Source organism: Vigna unguiculata, chromosome 9 (assembly GCF_004118075.2).
Source record: "Vigna unguiculata cultivar IT97K-499-35 chromosome 9, ASM411807v1, whole genome shotgun sequence".
Taxonomy (NCBI): Eukaryota; Viridiplantae; Streptophyta; class Magnoliopsida; order Fabales; family Fabaceae; genus Vigna; species Vigna unguiculata.
The window spans coordinates 27,308,083-27,323,750 of NC_040287.1; the positions used below are offsets into that span (position 1 = coordinate 27,308,083).

Below are 15,668 nucleotides of genomic sequence, written 5' to 3' on the forward strand. Positions count from 1 at the left end.
TTTTTACATAATTTCAAAATAATCGCTGTAAAAACATTGCTGCACGTGATAAATGAAAAAAAAAAACTTACCTAAGAGTAGAAAAAAAAATAATACCACCAAAATAAAGGACCACACGACGCCATTGTATGTATATTTTTATTCCCATGACAAGACCTACGCTTCAAATTAGGGAAAAAAAAAACTATAAATAGGTACTTTCACCTGAATGACCAGCTTTTCAAGATTTCATCTTTGATTCGCAGAAACAATTATAATGAACTAACCTCTCAAATGGAGCACACGATGAAGACATATTATCCAAGCCTGTGTAACATTTTTATCTGTTTTTCTGTCACAAACCCATGTTACAATGTTATAGAATAATGATGCTTTGTACAAATTAGTGTTTGCAGAATAAGGGTCTTTTGGACAAATTTAAACGGTATTTATGAGAAAAAAAAAGAATATATTAGTTTAGTTTGTATATAAATTAATTTTTAAAAATTCTTTTATCTAATTTTTAAGAACATTTATTTGTAGAATTTTACCTTTTCTATTTTAATTTTCCACAAATGTTTGCAGAATAATTTATCATAACATGTCTGAAATCTATGTTTACTTTGTTCGGATTGCAAGATTAAATGAATTACGACCCTTTTACAACTCTTTTAAATTAATCATCTTTACTTACAAATTGATTGGTTATCTATATCTTTTATTTCTTAATTTTCCTTCATTATATTTAAATATTTTCATTTTTTACTCTAATTTATTTTTCTTTTCTATTTTGTCCGGTTTATCCAAACTAGGTTAAAACTTAATAATTTCATTATTCTTTATAATTTCAAATAAATTAAATCAATTCAATGTCTTAGTTTCAAATATGAATATCTAAATCATTTTCACATTAAAAATTTTAAATCATGGATAAATAAATCAAATTAAAAAAAATTGTCTTCATATCTTTGTTTCTCGTATCACTTAAATCTAAAACAAGTTATTATTCACTATTTTCACTTAAAGATTTTCTTTTTGCGCTAAGCGGTTTTTTTCTTTTTATTGCTTTTAAGTCATTAAAAAATATCAAACAAATAAAAACTTTCCTTTCAATAAATAGAGATAAAATCAATTAACAAGTAAAATGGAGACAAAGTATTACCCTTGCCCCAAAGGCAAGATCAACTTTTGTTTTCTCATTTCAATGTTAGTTTTCATATCAAACAAATCATAATATGGATGATACATGGGAATAATGAAGTGACATGATACAAATTAGTGGCAAATTTTGCTCCAATGTGAGCCAATGCAATCAATCCAAGCAGATCCTTCCTCAAAAGATCCAAAAACTGTCCCTTGGAGAAGGAATCTGAAACATCCCCAAAATGGATACATAAAGGGTGGGAGAGTCAATCTGAAATATCTCTGACAACACTACACAGGCTTCAAGTGCATCTCCAACTTAACCAAGAAATCAAATTTCTCAGTTGGGAATAATTCCTTCTTGTGTAAACATTAATAATCACGTAGGCCTTAACTGTTCTTTAGGATTGAGATCTCTCTCGGATTTTGGCTCTAGCAAAAAATACTCCTGCCAGAAGACCTGCAATTGCATTGCTACCTTTAGTGATGAAACAAAATGTAATACAAACGCAAGCTAATGCACTTTATGGTGACAATGATAATAGAAACACTTCAAGTTCAGTAAATTTAAAGAACTAACCAAAGAAAATGCTAGCAGAGTTCTCCAAACTAGTAGGAACTTTGAACAGAAGGATGCCAGCAACTGAAAGTGGTATCTTGTTTAGTGAACCTACGAGACTACAGATGGTAAACTAGTCAGATATGTGCAACAAAATTAAAATAATGACATTTTCTGGTACTGCATAACATTAAAGACTAGAATCTAGATTTAAGAAAAACTATTGTTCCAACCAGAATCTATAACTCAGTTATAACCAAGGTGCATAGCTCAATATTTAGTCATCACAAAATAATGACGGAGCTCACCTGTAAGTTGTAGCTCCAGTCTGATGAAGAAACCACATGGATGTAAAGCTGATTGCTAGGCCCAAAATTCCACTAAAGGTCATCACCAACCAAAAGCTAGGCAATCTCAGAAGTGGCCTGTAAATTCAAACACATAATTTTGTATGATATTAGAAAAAGAAAGACATAGTGAGAATCTTTTTAGATCTGTTGTCAGACATAAACTAAACAATTTATGACATAAAAAGACCCTTTTGAGATTCCAGATCTGTGGTTCTATAAAGAAAATAAATAGGAAAAAGGAAGATTGAGACGTTACATTTTAACCTATGAGATCAATAACCTTCTTACAGGAAATGAAGCGTGTCATGCACATAATATTGAGAAAAATCACAAAAGTATAGGAAATATAACTCACGTGCTTAAGAGATAATCCACCTCATTGAAAACAACAATCAGGAAACATCCCAAAGGCAAAGAAAGGGTGTTGTTCAACAAGACCATCGAAAACTCATTTAAATTTCCAGATTTGGTAACTTGCTTTGCTGTATCCATGACCCTACGGAGAGTCAGCTGCACCGATAAAATCAAAACAACCGATAAGCAAACTTGACTAAGCTAAATTTAATTCAGTGCTATCTATGGTGCTACGTACACACTTTCTATGATAGTATATAGTCCTTTTATACCAAAAACCAAATTAAACCTCCTCCATGTATATGTAGAAGTAATTGAGTATTATGATTCAAGAAACTCCACAAAAAGCAAGCAACAGGTCAAACTGAAAAGTATTGAGTCAGTTCTCTCACCAGGAATAGGTGATGAGTAATTTCTCTTCATGTTGGAAAGTCTGATAGGCTAAACTACTCAATTCAATTCATCTGTGATGAAATATATCAATTCATATATATTTTTTCATTTAATTTTACTTTTGCTTTCAACCAAGTCTAAGCCAGTCCTTAGCACGGAGAGAAGTGGAGATAATTTTATGGCATATGTTTAGATCATTGTTCAAATTGTTGGGTTTTTTTGAAAAAAGACCCCAAGGAGATTTGGAATGGGTAAGTTATGAGCAAACCCATAAAAGGAATCATGACATCACCTTCAACTCCAAAATTGTAAGATAATAGACTTCTGGGCCTTTTTCCTTAGACGTTGCTTATTTTGCATATTTTTACCTCATGTGGGACTTTAACTCACACTTCACTCCAACTAACTATCTCTCAATGTGAGTCCCTTTCACACTGATTATACTCCTCCTTCGAGCGAAAACATTCTTCACCCAACCCACATCGGTACTATTTGAGTTTTTTTTTACGGGAGACACCAAGAAGATTTGGAACATATAAGTTATGAGCAAACCCATATAAGGAAGTATGTCACCACCTTCAATCCTAAAACTTAAGACAAATAGGTTTGTGGGTTTTTTCTCCTATATGCTCTCTTCTTGCATATTTTTATCTCATGTGGACTCCAACTCGCACTTGACTCTAATAGAAAAATCAGAAATATGAAATGGGGCTGAAAGAGGCATAAGAACATTGCAATGTGATAGAAACCTGATATCTTAATACAAATAATAGGAAAGCCTCCTCTGGTTACAACATTGCACTGCAGAACTTTGAGGGTTTGCACCTCCTAATGCCCAAAGTCTCCAGATCTCTCATAAATTATCAGAGATCCTCTCCTCTTTTCTATTCTACACAAGTGCCCTTCACTGAGTGTAACTAACTAAATTAACTAATAGGTTATCTAACACAGTGATGATAACCAAACAATGATAGACTTTAGCAAGACAGACATGATTGAATTTATGCACATACAATGATATTAGAACAATATCGTAGCTCTCAAGTTAAATACTAAAATTACAAACTTACATCTTCCAGTATTCAGTTGAACTTTCATTTAAAACATTTTCAGGCAGTAATGGAAAGGTAACCAAAGTGGAAATAAGAAAATGAAACTTATTGTACCAATGAAGCTTAAAATCACAAAACATAAGTACTCACAGAATATGATGCCGTTAAGAAACAGTTTAGTGTCTGCCAAGCATAGCCAATTGCATTAAAAGAGAGATCAGTGAGTCCTCCAGTTATTGCTGAAATGATCTGCAAGGGAAAAAGGATATTCTTTCAGGCTGTTTTATATCTAAAACTTGTTATGCTTGTTAACGATCCAAATAATGCATAGTTTCAAGAGAGTCTAAACAGTTAACAGCTATACAAGTTCAACAAAATAAAAGATGTTTATAGTAAGAATGAAATCAAAACAGACAAGCCACACAGTAACAAATGCATTATTGGTAGGAAGATAGACCCCTGCAAAGTAATCCCCACATAAGCTGTGACAGTCGAGCAACTACACTTTCCAGAATATGGCATGGAATTTTTGGAGAGCCTGGCTACTATATGAATATGTTGCCATTTGGTTATAATTAGACAAGTAACTTCTTCCCACATAGTGACTACATCCTTGGATAAATATAATAAAACAATTAAATATGTTGGTAAGAGTAGTGATTGTAGGAGATGCAGGAAAAATAAAGGGATTGCAAGATTCATATGTAAAGGTACAATGTGTGAATTCGTTATTCTAGATCACAGTCAGGGCCTCGAACAGTTAAGCAAGATTCAAATGTCAAGCTCGTCAACATACCATTAGAAATAGAGCTGCCCAGACTCTGCCATCGTGGTGCTTCTTGAACAAGTACATTTCACCAAGGGCAGTTATGACATTAGTAACATTCTTCAGGACTGTCACCATGGCTACATTAATGTATTTCAAACTGCACATAACACAAAAGGATAAGTAAATAGCCACAAGCAAACAAGAGAGAGTGACAAATTTCAGTTTATATATTGACACTGGTACAGATGATAAATGTTAAGATCACATGTTTAACGATAAAAAAGTTAGAACAAGTTTATAACTCCATGCTCCTCAAATAAGAATAGTTCTTCCCTGAATTTATGAACAATGTTTCCATTTCATGATTACTCATTTAAACAGGATCCATCAGTACATTCTGCAATTGTTTTTTTTTTTTCACTCCTAGCATTACACAATGATTTAAAAAAAAAAAAGGCTTACACAACACATAAAATTGAATGGTAAAAAAACTAGTTACAAAGCATCTATGACAAGCAACCCCCTTATGTAAAACACTCGATATAATATAATCTAATGAAAGCGAGAACCAAAACATTACAAGAGCCACCAAGTTGAAGACTGCCTACCTAAACATACTTGTGACGAGCATTCCAACAAATATAACATTCACAGGCAACCAGACCTTAATCAATCTCCATGTCAGCGGCTCAGTTGAAACTAAACCCAGAATACTCAAAACGGAAACAATAACAACTGAAATCAAATTCTGCATCCACACAAAATTTGTGAGAATCAATCCAGCTCAAGTAATTTCTACATCATTATCCTAAACACAAAGGGGTAAATGGTTCCAAGGACACAAAAACAAATACCTGGTACAACATCAAGGATATCCCAGCATTGAAATCATAGCTGGAAAGTACAAACTTGTTAACCAATATCATGCCACAGGAGGAAAAACAATATGCAAGTCCAGACAATAAGGCCTGATTGTGGACTTTGACTACCCTCGCACTTCTTGGAGTTCTTTCTTTGTCTTTGTCCAACTTGGAATTTTCTACGTCAAGTTGTTCTTCATTGGGAGATGAAGACATCATTTTCATGTGATCCAGTTATGCCTTAAGCTGAATTGACCCAACGGCGAATAAAAAAAAAAAAAACTTCACAGTACCACAGTGTTCAAGCTATGGAGCTCAGGATCGACAAGTAAGGAGACACGTGGAAAGGAAAAACCTTTTTAACAAACCCAGATATGATTATGATCGACGAGAAAAACCCATCAGGGATAATCACTGTAATGGTTTTATAGGCAAGGATTGGATTCAAAGGAAGGCAAAGAAGCGCTGAAAAATAAATGATGAAATTTGGGGATTAAAGGAGCCAGAAACGGCGTTGATGTACGGAGAGAACAAAGAGGGGTTGGGAATTTTGAAAGTGGAAACTTCGTCGCATTTGAAGAAGGATCGTCGCATTAATATTTTGTTGTGTTTTGTCCTTTTGCAATTCGCATGAACCGTGGATGGCAAAGATACCCTGTTGCTTGGTTTGTGATAGCTTTGAATTAAATGTCCTAAAGTCTTAGGCATGCTTTTGTTTTTTGAATGATGTCAGTTCATTTGTCCCATTTTCCACGGCTATTGCTGCTACCATTATTAGCCTAAGTAATGTAAAATATTGCAAGCTTAAAACCATGATCACCATATCTATTGATATTTAATTACTTTGTTAATTTTAATAATAATTATTTTGCCAGTCTAATAAAGACTCCCTTTTAGTTTATTATTAGTGTAACAATTAATGCATAAATCATGGTTATTAGACTAAAGAGATTGTAGTTAAGTCAAACTTAGGAGAAAATGAAAATTGCTTGATTAATTTTAACTACTTGTAAAAACAAGTACTGAACTTTTTTTATCTGGATAAATATTTATTTTATAAAAGAGGCTAGTTATAATATAATAAGGATATTGATTTTGTGTGTGTTTGTTTGTTTCATCATTACCATTTAACTTTCTAAACTAACGATAAAACCATTCCCAGCGAACTAATGTTAAAAGATAAATCAACAGGGAAAATATTTTTTATTCGTCAGCAATCACATCAGAAAATTACGCAACTTGTTGTGTAGTTGACCTATGGCAGGTATGATAAGGGTTAGATAAGTACCAACGAAGAAAATGCGATGTACCGAAAAAAACCAAGGCGAAGGTTAGTTGCCACTTTAGAATTCTAAGATGTTTTTGTGTTTGACCCCAAAAACGAAACAAAACCAGAATATTCAAAATCAGAAGTATCAGCAAGTATCCACTAGCTTATCGTAGACCAAAACGTGCTTTTATGGTAGTGGAATTTTCCCAATGTTTCTGTTACGCTTCAACTAAAAGCATTAAAAATGTCGACATAGTTTTCCTAACTCTATGATATTAATATGGCGACCTAGCAATCGTAGCAGCCTGCAGATGAGATGAGTCACCCCCTCAAGATATAAATCATTGTGATAAAATAAATACCCATGTAACGTGCTCAAGCATAAATGTTGCTCTAGATGCATTGTGACCAGTTAGGATTGACAGAATGAAATAAATTCTGGAATTTTGGGTATCTTAAGTGTCTCAATTATTATCTCCATTGACCTAGTTAAAGTCAAGACTATAGAACTAAATTGTATTGAACTCTTTCAATATTTTGAAATCCCTCCTTGTTTCAAAACAAAAGAAGTCTTGAATAGATAAATTTCAACGGAATTACAACTAGCAAAAAATAAGATTGGAGTAATTCTTCAGCATCGTATTCATATACAAGAATTTGAACTACAAAAAAAGAAAAGTATTTTAAAATTGCTCTCCTTATTTGAATTTTTTTTAAAAGCACAACATAAGATGAGATACTGTGATGTATGTTGCCTCCTAATCATGTTAATTTAGTTTCAATGACTAATGGGAAACGTTCTCAGAAACAAAGAAGACTTATTTAAGAATTAATCTGGTTTATATAAGCAGATTGTCTGGCTTCAATGAAACTCCTAATGCTAGCTGCATCTCCACGCATGACAACTTTGCCATCCTCCATGTAGATGGCACCATCTGCATACTCTAGTTCTTCCAAACGATGGGTGACCCATAATGCCGTAACTTCTGCAGAGGTATCCACAGAGTTCCTGACAGCTTTGATAACCCCGACCTTAAATGAAAAGTGCAAGCCATATATTTATTATAAAGTGTTGGTCTTACAACACAACTTTCACAATAACTAATATGAACATCACAATTTATGGATTACCTGGTCAGTTTCATCTAAGAATGTGGTGAGCTCATCCAACAACAGAACTTTACAAGCTTCTGCTAGAGCACCAGCAATGGCAACCCTCTGCTTCTGACCACCACTCAGAGTTTGGACAGATCTCTGAATATTGCAGCAAAAGGAAAGTTGATTCATTATATAGTTTACACTTTTGTTATGAATGTTCAAGGTTGCTGTCCCTATTACCTTCATGTAGTCAGACAGGCCTACAGCATGCAAAGCTCTCGACACCCTCGACCTGACTTCATCGTGAGTCAAATCGATCTTACCAAGACCAAATGCAACATCAGCATCTACAGTAGGCAGCACCACCTGCAACAAATATAAAGCCACTCAGTTGGCAGTCCGATCATACACATCATAAGGATTCGGGCTGCAAATTTTCAGTAGATTGATAACAAATTCAGGTGTTTTACTTTTATATTTTGTGATTTTTATTTTTTTATCACAATCGTTGTATCTGAATTGCAAACATTGAGAAAATATTCAACAGCAGATTGGATAGAAAGATATTAACAAGTATGCACAACCAAATTATTAAAATTTATTAGATGGCACTATGACAACAGGCACCTGTTATTGTAACGAACAAAGAAATCAAGCAAATTCGCCATGCTCTGAAATCAAGGAAAACATAAAAAGGAATATTTGGAAAAGATCTGACAAATGGCAAAACTTAAACATGCTGTCCGATGTGGTTGGTGTCCACCTCCTTTCCCCCCACACCCAAACAAATACCTTGGTGGAGGAGGCTGCTTGTATTAAGACTTTAATTTGTTGAGGCAAAGTAAGTAATTTTTGCATAAGTATTTCATAAATATGTCTACAGTCTACGAAAGCTATACATTTGGTTAACAAGAAAAATAGAACGAAAAAGTCAACCATCATTCTTTACCAATCTGGATGCAAGGGAAAAAGAAGCTATGCTTCTATAGAACAAACAATGAAGAAAAAACAATCAAATCTCAAATCTAGAATTCTGACAGGGTACTAGTAGAGGTCAGGACAGCGGCAATAACAATAAGTACTATGGAAACTGTAACAGTCATTCCCCCATTCTGGGCGTGTTCTTGGAAAAAGTTAAGGCACACGGAGTGGTTGGAAAATGCCTCAAAATTTGCTTAAACATTAGTCTAAGGTCGTTTATCCCAAAAGAAAAAGAAAGAAAGAAAAACAGTCTGAGGGCAGGTTAACTACAGTTTGAGCTGTTAACTTATTCTTAATTCTTCCATCAAAAGATTACTTGAAAATATTATATCGTAACATATAATAAATGAAGTCAGTAAACAGCATAGCAATAGTAGCAAGGTAACTGAAGAAAGAAACATTGAAACTACTTTTCTCCTCCCTTATAACATCAGTGTGACTCTGAATTAATTTGATGAGGTTTCCATCTTTGAATTTGAATTTTTATAATCCAAAATCAACATTTTAGCTCATATCCCCACTCCCATAGAAAACAAGTCCAATGAATTTCCTTTTCAAATGTAAAGTGAAAATATCTAACCTACATAGACACAAAAGATTTAACCTTTCTGTTAATTTCTGTTTTAGGTCTACAACAGCGAGCATAATCAAATAGAATCTGACCAAGAACAAACCCTCACACTCAAATCATTGCTGGGCCGAAGAGCCTCCTGAGGTCCACTAAAGCCTGTTCAGCATTTTCACAAACATCTGGTGGTCCCTACGACTGAGGCAGGAGGTTCCTGTTGCCTGCTCAGGACATGCATGTCAGCAACTCCTGAATATTCCGTAGTTAGAGGCTACCGCACCTTATGGTATTACTTCATAGTCATGTTCAAGTGTCTTAGCAGTGACTCACGCTCTCATCCTAGCCTTAGAAAGTAAGTAATTGCTGAAACACTACGTAAATATTTCCATACACAGTTACTTGGCTGGTTTAAAGACTCGAGATTGGAACAGCAGACTCATCATCTTAGAGAAAGCCAAATTCCGGGCGTTTATGACTATCAACCGTTTGGGTTTGGCAAAAACCCACACTGGGTTAAAAGAAAGATAGCATGAACCAAGAAGAAGCACAAAAAAATAATAATGAGACTGAAGATAAGAACCTGATGATCTGGATTTTGGAAAACGAAACTTTTAGGTCCATTCACATTCACTGTTCCTGAAGTTGGGGTCAAGAGACCAGCCAAAATCTGCAAACCACACACAACGTTACGTTACGAGTTACAACTAACACTGCACTACAAAGCAGTAAGTCTTACTTCAGAATTTTGATAATACCTTCAAGAGGGTAGATTTTCCACACCCATTGGGTCCAAGAAGCATCCAAAACTGGCCGCAAGGAATGCGAATCGAACAATCCCTAAGAACAGGTACATCCTGCGTTTGCCTTGTCGTGAATGAGAATCTCAGATTACGCCCTTCTATTGCAAAACTCTCCGCCTTATTGCCCCTGAAAAAAAAAAATCGAATCAATAAAAAAGAGGAGGAAATACAAGACTTCACCAAAACCTGTTCGAGAAAATGCCCAACTGAAAGATGGAACCTGATAATTGTACTGGGAACTGTGGCATGAAGAGGAGCAACAACACGTTCGGAGATGCTAGTAAGATAAGGGAAATTCATAGCATTCCCTATCGTTGATTGTTCCCACGCGACCGTTTTAACGTTGATATGAAATTCCTAAGCTGGTCTTAACTTTTCATGAATGGACATTTGAGTCCTCTTCTTAACAACGTGGCACGCTCTCATTAGTTACGCTTTTTAAGGTGTGACATCCTCTCTTATCTCCAGTATATGTAGAACGTTACACAGGAGATCCAAGACGCGTGGCATTGTGTTTCTCTTCATGGCGTTCTCTGCAACTCTATCCTACACCACCACCTTCCCTTCTCTTCCTCGCTTCCCTCAAATTTTGAGACCAAAGAGAGTTAATTTCCCACTGATTCGTGCAGCACAGAGTGGTGAATCAGACACCCCGGAGAGTAAGAGTGAAGCGTCATCTAAGGCTCAGTCTTCAAGTGCTGCTCCTAAGCCTCCCAAGAAACCAGTTTATTCCTGTGAGTATAGCAAACATTCAACTGACTAGTGTTTCTTAAGAGAATAAAGTTCTTCATTGATTACTGCTGCTTTTTTTTTCGGGGGCAGTGAAGAAAGGTCAGATTGTGAGGGTGGACAAGGAGAAATATCTCAATAGCATCAATGTAAGAAGGACGTTGTTTTGTCGTATTATTTATTGGCTTGGTTTCGATTGTGAACACAGACATGTCCATGTTTAATGTTTCAGTACCTTTCTGTTGGGCACCCACCTTATTACAAAGGATTAGACTACATTTATGAAGACCGTGGTGAGGTAAAAAGCAAAACTTGTCGAACTAGTTTGCATGGGGTGGCTCTGTTTTTTTATGTCATCACGGTTTAACTAATTCAATTGTGGAGAATTCTTCTAGGTCCTGGATATGCGTATATTTGAAACAGGAGAATATGCTCTTGTAAGTAACTTGCATCTGTCTATCCTATATTGTATTTGCATAGAATAGAGAAATATTTCTTAGAAACAAGGTTCTGATAAACGTAAGATTACGGCAAGAACCAAAACTAACTCTCTTTTTGCAATGTCAATGATGTTCTGTTGATCAAGCAAACCTGGGTCTATATCAATTGATTGCACGATATATGTACTTGATTCCAATTATGAAGAAATTGTCAAGAATTTTAATGTTTTATACTGAGAAAAACTCGTGCTTAATTGATAGATTGCATGGGTAGGGATTCCCACTGCTCCAGCTTGGCTTCCTACGTACATGCTTATCAAGGTACTGTTTAACTTGTTCAATTTTGAACTACTATTTCTTACTATATAAGCTTCTTGCAGGATCAGCTTAAGCAAAAACCTGATCAAGCCGAACTAGTATTTGGCCAAGAATATCTTGTTTAATTGAGTTAGACTTGTACCTGTCTTATTTTGTATTTATTACACTGAATGAGTACTGTGCTTAATAGCAGTTGATTTCCTTAAATAGTCATATAATGAATAAAATATGACTGAAATTTTCTTTATTTCTCTACAAACATAACATTTTCTTCTTTTCATTTTAGCTGTTTGTTGAAGTTCAAGTTACCTCACTCTTTCTTTTTCATTTGCAGTCAGAGAAGCTCGACTATGAGAGGCTATGACCCACAAATGCTTAATGGATTGATGATACTTTTTTTCTTACGCTGTAAGAGAGTATATAATTCAAGAATCTCTACCCCATCTATAGTGCAGACTCTGTGCAGAGTATTTCGAAGCCTTTTGAAATGTGTATCTGTGCTTCCCTGCTTTTAAATTTTAAAAAATATAAATTCTCATATGGATTTTTTAATTTCAAGAGTTTGTATAAAAAACGTAGAAACAGAAAATGGAGTCATCTGCAAAGCAAAAGCAATAGCAATCCTCTGCTGAGCAATTCTTAAGATTAAACCTCTAATTCAAAGCAAGACCAATGATCTGCAAGTTGATAAGATATGAGAATGATATGCAAGTACCATCATCAGTTGCACATGTAAAATGAAGCTGTAAAACGGAATGTTTTAGAATCGGTTGCGTTGCGGCAATACAAAAAGTATTTCAATGTCAAGAAAGTTGAAGGAATCTCTTCAATAATAAGTTATACACCGAGTAAAATAGCTATGTTCTATGTCCATAAGAGCTTGTTGTGCCTCAACCTTGTGCTTATGTGAAATAAAATAATATTTGGAACTTGAATTGATATAACACTGTAAAGTGCTTATAACAGTAGTGTAAGAGACTCGGTAACACTGGTACAATCTTGCAGATTCTTGTATAGAGATGCAACTGAAAGATAAAAAAGAGAGAGAACACTTACATCTGAGAAATGAAGGAGGGGATGTGCTGAATGAAAATATTGAACTATTATGGTAGTAAATACCTACTCTCAATGTGATGTGCAAGGAAAGAGGAGATTGTCGCATGAACTACTGCTTATGAGAAGGAGTAGTGTTAGTGCAAATTGGTTTTTGATAGGAGATTTTAGTGTTGTAAGGAGACCGGAAGAAAGGAGAGAAGAGAAAGGCAATGTCCACATAGAAGAGAAATACAGAGTTTAACCAATTCATGTGATACGGAATTATTATATTATATGTACCGATGAATGTAAGGAAATTCACATAGTATGGTGTAGGGGGAAAGATAAAGAGAATATTAGATAGAGCATTGGTGTCACAAATATAGTCAGAATGGGCAAGAAAGTGCACAATATGCATTGAATAGATGTGTGTCTAACCACTATATATGTTGTTAAAACTGACGAAAACACGAACAAGGTAGACTTCCTGAGGCATGTATATACATTATTCTTAAGGATTTATCTGTGGTGTATTGCGAAAATCTTCCAGGATAAAACAGGAACTTTCCAAATTTTCCAAGGATTTCAGAACTATTAAGGAACACTAAAAAGAGTAAATAATTATACACAGGATAATAAGTAGGAAAGGAGAAATGAGCATGAGGGAACCAGAAAGAGAGGTTTTAGAGCCTATTTTCCTTTTCTTAGGATCGGGTAACATTACCTTAGCTAGGCACCCCCACACTCTTAGGTATTTAAGATTAGGTTGATAACCTTTCCATAACTCATAAGAAGTTTTATCCATTTTCTTATGAGGTGTCTTATTTTGTAAAAAAAACATGCAATAAGAAGAGCTTCTCCCTAAAGGTTATCATGTGCACTATAACTAATAAGCATGACATTCATCATTTCTTTAAGAGTTATATTCTTTCTCTCAGCTACTCCATTGGACTCAAGTGAATACGATGGGGTTATTTCATGGATAATACACTTTTTAACACAATAGTCATTAAAGCTATGCCAAATTGTGTTTCTTTGAAGCGTTGTGATGATTAAGGAGTTGGAGCTGATAGAAAAGTTGCGGGACATGAACTTGGGTTTACATACAGGCATTGATCATATATGGTGCAGCATGTTGCGTATCACTAATGAGTTCTTAGATGAGGTGCGGGTGGAACAAGGTAAAGATCAGGAGTTGCGGTAGGTAATCAGTGAATTGGGTACCGAGAAGAGAAAGGATTTTTAGAATGGGTAAAGACGACATCCTGAGGTTTAGAGAGAGGGTGTGTGTACCTAGTAGTCGGGTTTTGAGGAAGATGCTCTTGGATGAAGGGCATAAGAGTCGTCTTAGCATACATCCAGGTATGACTAAGATGTATAAGGACTTGAAAGTGACCTTCTAGTGGACGGGTATGAAGATAGATGTGGCCGATTATGTCGCTTCCTGTTTGGTATGCCAGAAGGCGAAGATTGAGCATCAGAGGCCGGGTGGCACGTTGGAGCCTCTCGACATTCCTCAATGGAAATGGGACAGCATTTCCATGGATTTTGTCACACACTTTCCGCGGTCTGTGAGAGGACATGACTCGATCTGGGTTATTATAGACAGACTGACGAAGTGTGCACACTTTCTGGTGATTAATCAGAAGATGTCTATGGACAAATTGGCAGATCTATATGTCCGAGAAGTGGTTAGACTACATGGGGTGCTTGCGAGTATTGTGTCAGATAGAGACCCGAGGTTCAAATCAAGATTCTAGCAGTCACTACAGGACGCCTTGGGCACACAGTTGAGAATGAGCTCAGCTTATAACCCTCAAACGGATGGGCAGTCTGAGAGAATCATACAGTCGCTGGAAGATTTGCTGAGGATTTGTGTGTTAGATCACCTAGGTACGTGGAGTGACATATTGCCTTTGGTGGAGTTCACATACAATAATAGCTATCATTCCAGCATCGGGATGGCACCATACGAGGCATTGTATGTTAGGAGATGCAGGACTCTATTGTGTTGGCAGCAGGATGGGGAGTCAGTGGTGCTTGGGCCAGAATTCTTGCAGCAAACCACTGAGAAAGTGAAGATGATACAGGACCGTATGCATGCGACTCAGAGTCGACAGAAGTCTTATGCAGATAAGAGGAGGAGGCCACTTGAGTTTGAGGTGGGTGATCATGTATTCCTCAGGGTTACCCCGACAACAGGTATTGGGAGAGCTCTCAAGTCGATGAAGCTGATTCCTATATTCATCTGGTCATACTAGATTACGAGGAGGATCGGACCAGCAGCGTACGAGATTGCCTTGCCACATCACTTGGCAAATTTGCACAACGTCTTCCATGTATCACAGTTGAGGAAGTACGTGGCAGACCCTACTCATGTGCTAGAACAGAATGATGTCCAGGTGCGGGAGGACTTGACTACAGAGGGAAGGAGATCCGGACTGTGAAGGTTCTCTGGGATGAGGCAACCCAGGAGATGACTTGGGAGATGGAGGATCTCATGAGGAAGTCTTATCCTCACCTGTTTCCTGGTAAGTCTTATTTTCGAGGACAAAAACTTTTCAAGCTGGGGGGAATGTAAGACCCGTGAAAATTAATTAATTAAATAATTAATTAACTAATAAATACGAGTAGTGGGAGCCTTGATGGCATTAAATATTGATTGATATGACATGGAAAAGTACTAGCTTAAGTGGTTGAGAATACTTTAATTGTGTGAGAGGACTTGGGTTCGAGTCCTATGTATGCAAATTATGTGTTGTTTGATTTATTATTAATTTTAATATTATACATGGTCATGTTGGGTGATAACATGATTATAGAATTATGTGAATGGTCAAGAAACATGAATTGGCTTGATGGTTTAGCTTTGACTTGGCATTGGTATGGTCATGGGTTCAAACCTTGGTGAGCCAGATTTAACTTTTTTTGCTTAAAAATTAGTTGTGGGCTGTGGAGAAAACCTAGCAG

At 36.0% G+C, this 15,668-nt stretch overlaps 3 protein-coding genes across 4 annotated transcripts; 1 reads left to right on the top strand and 2 right to left on the bottom strand.

The window, feature by feature from the left end:
* Positions 1–1,137: 1,137 nt before the first annotated feature.
* Positions 1,138–6,141, bottom strand: LOC114163294 (GDP-mannose transporter GONST1). 2 transcript variants are annotated; one of them, XM_028047519.1, is made up of 8 exons: positions 5,454–6,141; positions 5,208–5,347; positions 4,627–4,756; positions 3,981–4,079; positions 2,387–2,541; positions 1,990–2,106; positions 1,703–1,800; positions 1,138–1,582 (listed from the first exon to the last, which is right to left on the bottom strand). In XM_028047519.1, exons 1-8 carry the CDS (start codon positions 5,682–5,684, stop codon positions 1,524–1,526), a joined length of 1,029 nt encoding a protein of 342 aa, XP_027903320.1. In that variant the 5' UTR covers positions 5,685–6,141; the 3' UTR covers positions 1,138–1,523. The 2 variants fall into 2 exon arrangements, with proteins under 2 accessions (XP_027903320.1, XP_027903321.1); XM_028047520.1 differs by lacking the exon at positions 5,208–5,347 and having other exon boundaries at positions 5,454–5,559.
* Positions 6,142–7,310: 1,169 nt separating this feature from the next.
* Positions 7,311–10,509, bottom strand: LOC114196048 (ABC transporter I family member 10). The gene is given in 7 exon segments (XM_028086545.1): positions 7,311–7,736; positions 7,738–7,761; positions 7,861–7,983; positions 8,068–8,193; positions 9,957–10,043; positions 10,132–10,303; positions 10,397–10,509. Coding segments are annotated over 7 exon segments (675 nt in total). The 5' UTR covers positions 10,477–10,509; the 3' UTR covers positions 7,311–7,673.
* Positions 10,510–10,667: 158 nt separating this feature from the next.
* Positions 10,668–12,287, top strand: LOC114196049 (NAD(P)H-quinone oxidoreductase subunit O, chloroplastic). The gene is made up of 6 exons (XM_028086546.1): positions 10,668–10,910; positions 10,999–11,054; positions 11,138–11,203; positions 11,301–11,342; positions 11,607–11,666; positions 11,998–12,287. The coding sequence occupies exons 1-6, from the start codon at positions 10,700–10,702 to the stop codon at positions 12,025–12,027; spliced, it is 465 nt and encodes a 154-aa protein (XP_027942347.1). The 5' UTR covers positions 10,668–10,699; the 3' UTR covers positions 12,028–12,287.
* The last annotated feature ends 3,381 nt before the right edge of the window (positions 12,288–15,668 follow it).